The sequence below is a fragment of the Numida meleagris genome, unplaced genomic scaffold, assembly GCF_002078875.1.
Source record: "Numida meleagris isolate 19003 breed g44 Domestic line unplaced genomic scaffold, NumMel1.0 unplaced_Scaffold295, whole genome shotgun sequence".
In the NCBI taxonomy this organism is placed as follows: Eukaryota; Metazoa; Chordata; class Aves; order Galliformes; family Numididae; genus Numida; species Numida meleagris.
In genome coordinates this window covers 49,613-57,439 of record NW_018364541.1, presented here as the reverse complement: position 1 = coordinate 57,439, position 7,827 = coordinate 49,613, and the positions used below count along the sequence as shown (strand labels likewise).

The 7,827-nt window shown below is 50.2% G+C and overlaps 2 protein-coding genes across 2 annotated transcripts; one reads left to right on the top strand and one right to left on the bottom strand.

Moving 5' to 3' along the window:
- Window positions 1-360: 360 nt before the first annotated feature.
- LOC110391090 (zinc finger protein 664-like) lies at window positions 361-5,028 on the top strand. Its single transcript, XM_021382811.1, has 5 exons — window positions 361-810; window positions 1,838-1,920; window positions 2,116-2,242; window positions 2,859-2,969; window positions 3,076-5,028. The coding sequence occupies exons 2-5, from the start codon at window positions 1,897-1,899 to the stop codon at window positions 4,152-4,154; spliced, it is 1,341 nt and encodes a 446-aa protein (XP_021238486.1). The 5' UTR covers window positions 361-810; window positions 1,838-1,896; the 3' UTR covers window positions 4,155-5,028.
- Window positions 5,029-6,596: 1,568 nt separating this feature from the next.
- On the bottom strand, window positions 6,597-7,544 carry LOC110391085 (olfactory receptor 14J1-like). Its single transcript, XM_021382806.1, has one exon. The coding sequence runs from the start codon at window positions 7,437-7,439 to the stop codon at window positions 6,597-6,599; it is 843 nt and encodes a 280-aa protein (XP_021238481.1). The 5' UTR covers window positions 7,440-7,544.
- Between the last annotated feature and the right edge of the window lie 283 nt (window positions 7,545-7,827).

Here is a 7,827-nt window from a genome sequence, read left to right as displayed (position 1 = left end):
TTTTGATTGGGGAAAAATGGGGATTTTTGGGTCTGTCTTGGGGCTATTTGGGGTCATTGTGGGGGTATGTGGGGTCATTTTGGGTGGTTTACGGTCTGTTTTGGGATTTTGATGGGGGAAAATGGGGATTTTGGGGATTTGAAGGGGGAAAAATGCAGATTTGGAGGTCTGGTGGGTTATGGGGTCATTTTGGGGTGGATTTCGGGTTTTTAATTGGGAAACTGGGGGATTTGGGGCATTTTGGGGTTTAGATGGGGAAGAACGGGGTTTTTGGGTTTTGTTTTGGGGGTATTTGGGGTCATTTTGGGCGGATTTGGGTCTGTTTGGGGTTGTATGGGATCGTACTGGATTTGGGGAAAGGTGGGATTGGGGGTTCTGGGTGATTTCTGGGGTGGATTTGGGGCATTTTTGAGTGATTTGGGGGTTTTCTGGGGTCGATTTGGGTGGGGAAGGCATACTCGGGGGTGCGAGGAGTGTAAAGGAATGGGAGGACCAGGAAGGAGGAAGGGCTGAGCACAAGGTTGTGCTGAGGTCACTGCAAAGATGCTCTAGAGAAACCGATGCTTCGTTAGCATGATAAAACACCAACCCCCAGGAGTGGTGATCGGAGGTGATAAGGAGCGACGCCCTGGCCCTGGTCGGGGGAACAGCCTGAGAGTTGGGCTCTTCCCAGTGCCCAGTTTCAGTTCCCAGTGCTTCTTCAGTGCCCTGCCTTGCTCGTGCGGAGATGCGCACGCTTGGAAGGTCGTGAGCAAGGGGATTTGATTTGCAGAATCCAACTCCATCACCCGAGATTAAGTTCTAAAGCAGGTATGTTTATTACGGTGCTGCGCCCACACCGGATGCGCCCTACCAAACTCGCATCACCACGGGCAGAAATGTGAGATATTTCAAAGCCAAGCTTATACATACTCAGCCTGTTTCCTGGGACCCGTGTGCATATTCAGCAGGTTTCCCTAGACTCATCTACATATTCATCATTTCCCAGGATTTTCTTTGCATACGGTCCCTCCCCCTGGTGCATGCGCTGTAGTTCCTCCTGGTGGTGGTTGAATGAAGGCTCCACGTCTTCCTCACCCCTCCTGGTGGTGGAAAAGCTAATCCAAGCAATTTGATGGACAGCTAAACTAGGCAATAGCTAAGCAATACCCTTCATCTTTAAACTCAAGGCTCCTCATTCCCAACTCTCTCTCAAATAAATCCTTGCATTTTTTGTAACACAAGGAATGTAGATCAGCTGAAGATCTTTTGTGCCAGGCATGCACGACCAGGTGGAAGGATCCCTTCATGCATCCGGCTCTGAGAACAAAGGATGCTTTCTGTCACTGCAGACTGAGTCTTAGAGAGTTTCCTCACTGACCGATTTACACTACCAGCTCAGAACATGGCTGTTCTTTTGCTTTCAATGAGTGACACAACAGGCAGACCCACGCTGCTTTCTCAGTCACTTCGGGGAAGTTCCTCATTAGAAACTTACTTCATGTAGGTGTGTGTGAGAGAGAGTTTCTTCTTCTCGAAATCCAGTGTAAATTCAGAAATTTCACCCTGTGCCACAGCAGATATTAGATAAGTGGCACATTAGTAGTTTCATATGCAATGAAAGTGTGCAAGAGTTGTGAGAAATACACACACGACAGACTCCCCATTCCTTTAGGGCTTGGGAGCAGTGTTGGAACCTAAGCATGGGGCACCAACGTCATTCATTTAAAACAATGAACCCCAAAACTATTTTCACGACAATTTAGAATTGCAGACAGACTGGGGAGGGCTAGGGTTGGCTAGGGACTGACTGCTGCATTCCCTCACTCCTGCCCTGCTATTTCTCTTGTCCCTGCAGGCTCCAGCTAAACTTCTGCCTTTCACCTGTGATCAGTGCAGCCTGCAGGAGAGCAGGAGATGGCCACAGCCCATCCATCTCAGGTAGGGGAGTGGAGAAGCAGTCAGGAGAGGCCAAGGGGTGAGGGATGTGAATGCAGGGTGGGAGGGAGGTGCCCTCAGCCAGCGTTTGTGTGCTGGGGACAGAGAAGCGGCTGGCACTGGAGTTTATGTCCTCTCGTCTGCAAGCTGCTTCCCTGGGCCTTGGCTGTTCCCAGCAAGGAGCCTCTTTGCTTGCAGGAGCCCGTGAGCTTTGCGGAGGTGGCCGTGTATTTCAGCAGGGAGGAGTGGGCGCTGCTGGAGCCTGCGCAGCGAGCGCTCTACCGGGACGTGATGCTGGAGACGTACGAGTGCGTGGCCTCGCTGGGTGAGAGCTTTGCTGCCTTTCCTCCTCGTTAGGGCACCTTTGTCTGTGCAGAGTGAGCCTGTGCAAGGAGAATGCGCAGTAATCCCAGTGCAGTGACTTATTGACTAACACAACAACAGCACAAAGGCAAAGATAAGGATGAGTTTCAGAAAGAGTTGGAGTGCTCCTCGCTCCGGTGAAAGCCCCAGAGTGGCTGCTGTCAAGCAGGCATCAGCCAGGAGGGGGAGGATCAGCTCCCTGCAAACAGCCCTTGTGCTGCTGCACTGCATGGTGCCACCAGCTCCAGCACCCAGATGACTCCCTGGTTACTTCTGTAGCAAGAGATGCTTTTCTGTTCAATTCCCATCATCATGTTTGAAGCATTGGGCACTGAGCAAGTTGGTAAAACAACAAACATCATTTCATAAAAGGAATCTGAAATAATGTTTGTGCATCTTTTTCAGAGAGGTAGAAGGTGTGCTGGGCTTGAAAGGAAGCCTGTGTGTGTCCCTCCCGTGTCATTCAGGCCCTAATTGTGGTTTCACAAGTGGGAAGGGACACATAGTTGAGTGGCTGGAGCAGCAGCTGTGCCAGAATGATGGCAATGCTCTCATCTCCACTGTTTCTGTCATTGAAACTCCACTTCCAGCCCCTAAACCCGTGGTGATCTCCCAGCTGGAAGGAGGGGAAGAGCCCTGGATCCCAGCTGTGCACAGCCCAGAGGTCGTGGCAGAAGGCTTTTGCCCAGGTGAGGTGGTGGAGGGAAGGAGGAGGTCGGGGCCGGCACAAGTCATCTGTGGCTGGGCTACATGTGGGGCACGGTGTGCTATTTCTGAATGTCCTGTGTCATCCAGCAGGAGGTGGGATCACAAATAGAAAGGAGGATCTGCAGAGCAGTGGTGTGGCTGAAAGGCATTGGGGTAGTGGCTCTGTGGAGGAAATGCAAAGGGATGTCCGTGGGGGCCTGGAGCAAGGAGAGCACTTGAAGAAGCCACTGGGAAACCATCCAGGAAAGAGAGTGAGGAACGCGCTGGGCTGCAGCACAGGTCAGGAGCAGCTGGAAGACGTAAGGAGCAAGGAAGAGTGCCAGAAGAAAAGGCAGAATCGGTGTGATGAGTCTGGGAAAAGCATTAAGAGGAATTCCAGCAGTGTTAACCATGAAAGTATTCGGCCTGGGGAGAGACTATGCAAGTGTTGTGATTGTGCAAAGAGCTTCCGAAGGAGTTCTGACCTCATTGTCCATCAGCGCATCCACACAGGAGAGAGACCCTACAAGTGCCCTGAGTGTGGGAAGAGCTTCAAAACCAGTAGTGAACTCACTGTCCACCAGCGCATCCACACAGGAGAGAGACCCTACAAGTGTGCTGAGTGTGGGAAGGGCTTCAAAAGCAGTAGTGAACTTATCCGCCACCAGCGCATCCACACAGGAGAGAGACCCTACAAGTGTGCTGAGTGTGGGAAGGGCTTCAGACGCAGAACTGGACTCATCATCCACCAGCGCATCCACGCAGGAGAGAGACCCTACAAGTGCCCTGAATGTGGGAAGGGCTTCAGAAGCAGTTCGAACCTCATCCACCACCAGCGCATCCACACAGGAGCGAGACCCTACAAGTGCCCTGAGTGTGCAAAGAGCTTCAAAAGCAGTAGTGAACTCATCAGCCACCAGCGCGTTCACACAGAAGAGAGACCCTACAAGTGCCCTGACTGTGGGAAGGGCTTCAAAAGCAGGGCTGAACTCATCCGACACCAGCGCGTCCACACAGGAGAGAGGCCCTACAAGTGCCCTGAGTGTGGAAAGGGCTTCAAAGTGACTGCACATCTCATCATCCACCAGCGCATCCACACAGAAGAGAGACCCTACAAGTGCCCTGAGTGTGGGAAGGGCTTCAGAAGCAGTAGTGAACTCACTGTCCACCAGCGCATCCACAATTGAGAGAGACCCTCCAAGTGCCCTGAGTGTGGGATGGGCTTCAAAAGCAATTCTTCCCTCTACTCCCACAAGTACATCCGCACAGGAGACACATTGTAGCAGTGCCCTGAGTTTGTGAGAAGCTTCACAAGCACTTCCAGCCTCATTACCTACCTGCACATCCACACACAACACAGAGCCTGCAAGTGCTCCCAACAGGATGCACCTTTCCCTGACAGTGAGTGCATGGCTTCATCGAATGGAGTCGTGGTGTAGAGAGCAGGCAGCTCTTGGTGTAAAGAATACGTGTCCCAGTGGGCGTTCACTTGAAGATAGCACCGTGAGCCCAGCAGGGAATAGTGCATGTGAGTGAGAGCAGAGAAATATCAACTCTGGCCATGTTCAGGCACCTGACCTTGGTTGTAGGGCAGACCCGATCCCTCCAATTCCCTTCCTTATTCTGGATTTATCTGATGATACATCAGATACATGATCTGATGTATCTGGTAGCTTTTGGAGTCAGTGGTGAATTACCATGAGCACAGCGGTAAGAGGATGGAAGTGCTGTTTCTCCTGAGGAACAAAATGTGGGTACCCTGACAACCAGCTGCTGCCCCGGTAACAAAAAGGATGCTATGGAGAGGATAAAAACCCAAAGAGTTCTAAGGAAGAACGGGTACCCCCTCCTCTGAACTGCAGTCGTGCAGGTCAACAAGACGTCACTGACCAACTTGCTGCCTCCTACGGACCAACGAGACGTTGCTGGATCCCTGGTGCTGACTATCCCCACTCTGTAAACCGTTCGCTAGAATTTCTCTCTTTACTATCGCCAGCTTCCCCGTCTCCCCCATCTCCCTGAGTTGCTTAGACCTTGTAATAAATCAGCTGGACAACACTGGCTTGGTTTGCTGCCTTCATTTTCCTCTGCGTGTACATATATATATATATATATATAAAACCATCTCCTCCAATAACTGGAGCGAGGCAAAAGGCTGGATCTGCTTGCAGCAACTTTGGAGTCCTCAGCTACAGGCTGGGTGCACTGCCGTAGGACTTCCAATAGCCAGACAGGTTCTTCAGATCCTCGCTGCAAGTGGGGCTCCTCATCCACTGCAGATCTGGATGATGGTAAAGTATGAGGGCAGTTGGTGATGTCTTTTTCTTGATCCCTATTGCTAACCTCATGTAGTAATGAAGAGATGCATTACCTTCCTTGTCTTCTTTACTGTTAAACATACCTTTCAACTATAGGCAGTGCTTTATTTTTGAATTAATTTGAAATGGACAGTAGAATAAGTCTATCCCTTTTGCTGGTGTCTGTGTTCTTCCTGTTGAGCCCATCAACTGGCAAAACATAGACATGTGCAATACACTTGCATACTCAGTCATTCTTTTGCTGAACCTCATTAACATACACTAATGTCTCTCTGGGCATGCACAGTTGCATCGAAGGTTGTGGTGCAATGACTTGGTTCCTCCCCTTTCTTTCTCCTTCTGCTTAATCACAGTGAATTTTGGCTGAAATTCACCGTTTTTCCCCACATTAGCAACTTTCTATTGCTTGTTATGCCGTAATGAGCAACTTTCTATCTTGGTAGACTATAGTTCAAAACAACGAATGTGAAACCCAAGAAAAAGTCCTTGCACCTGGTGCATGCAGAGATAAAAGTAGTCTTACTGTGACTTGAGCGCTTCTGTGTAGCAGTATCTTTGAGAAGAAGAAGGCTGCTCGCACACCAAGCAAAGCTGAACTGGAAAGTTGTAGACCTAGCACACATTGATTCCTTATACTAAAGTAACATATTGGTTCTTAAGCAAAAATTCTGATCCCTACTGCTAAGCCACCCTATATCGTGTTCATCACTGACCAAAATGCATGGCTCATGGTGATGACTCAGTTGAAATATAGTGTTCTGTAGCTGAGAATTTGCTCAACATTACTGTGCTCTTTCCAGCTGTTGTTGTTTCCATGGAAATAAATAGGAGGCATTACTTCTGGAGCAACCTACATACGTGCAGCCCAAGACAATTTCTGCTCACTAAATGTAGCCCAGGCAAGCCAGCAAGTTGGACGTTCCTGCCTCATAGGTTGCCCTGGGACTGTGTAACTGTCCCCTCCATCCACAGAGAACTCCATCAAAGCAATTGGACTTTTCCGAGAGCAGCCCCGTGAGTCCAGAATTCCTGAGTCCAGTTTAGGGAGAGGCATCTTCTGCCCCTGCCTTGAGGACTGTCAGGAGGGAACGTGTCACGCCCCACACACAGAAGGAGGGAGGGGAGAATCTCTGCACTGCAATTATCTTAAAGGTACTGGCACTTCTACAGTTATTTCCATGCGCAGCTAAACTTTGTGATGTTACAAGACATCCAAGTAAGCCTTGTGTCACTTAACATCTTTCTGAGAGGAAGAGAAAGAAAAGAGAGAGATGGAACAAAGAAAGATAGAGAGAGGGATAGAGACGGTGATCACTGGTCCAGGTTCCAGCTTTGGTCCAGCCAAGAGAGGTGTGGGGCTCTTGGCTTGCGAGCATCCTTGTCCCGAGGTTTCAAAAGTCTCAAAAAAGAACCCCAAAGGTTCTTTGGGGTTCTGAGCTGCTGGTTCCTCATGCTGTAGATGAGGGGGTTGATTACTGGAGGAGGCACCACTGTGTATAACAGTGCCACCACCAGATCCAGGGATGGGGAGGAGATGGAAGGCGGCTTCAGGTAGGAGAACATGGCAGTGCTGACAAAGAGGGAGACCACAGCCAGGTGAGGGAGGCATGTGGAGAAGGCTTTGTGCCGTCCTTGCTCAGAGGGCATCCTCAGCACGGCCCTGAAGATCTGCACATAGGACAGCACCATGAAAACAAAACAAGCAAAAAAGATTAATGCAACAAATATGACAAGTCCAACTTCCCTGAGGTAAGAACCAGAGCAAGAGAGCTTGAGGATCTGGGCAATTTCACAGAAGAACTGCTCCACAGCATTGCCGTGGCAGAGTGGCAGTGAAAATATACTGGCAGTGTGCAGCACAGCATGGAGAACCCCAGTGCCCCAGGCAGCTGCTGCCATGGTGACACAAGCTCTGCTGTCCACCAGGGTCCTGTAGTGCAGGGGCTTGCAGATGGCAATGTAGCAGTCATAGGACATGATGGTGAGAATGCCATACTCTGTTGAAAACAAAAGCAAAAAGAAAAAGACCTGTGCAGCACATCCTGTGTAGGAGATGGTGGTGGTGTCGCAGAGGGCATTGCCCATGGCTTTGGGGAGAGTGGTGGAAATGCAGCCCAGGACCAGGAGGGCGAGGTTGAGGAGGAAGAAGTCCATGGGGGTGTGCAGGCAGTGGTTGCAGGCTATGGCTGTGCTGATGAGGCCGTTGCCCAGGAGGGCAGCCAGGTAGATGGCCAGGAAGAGGCAGAAGAGCAGGAGCTGCAGCTGTGCTGCACTCAGTGTGAATGGCTGTGAGTGAGACCTGAGAGGGAAAGGGATCTGTTAGCAGTTTACGAGCGTTCGGCCCGGTTCTGTAACGAATGGGACGGGGGACCCATGGACCCACACCCCGGGAAAGGAAAAATGGAAAAAAGGGTAAGGAGATGGCCCTGAGAGCAAAGAACAGCGGCAACAATCTGAGGAGAAACAAACTAATTGACTAAATAAGATATCGGAATGCAAAACAACACACTATAATACAATATAATTACAATTTAAGCTGATA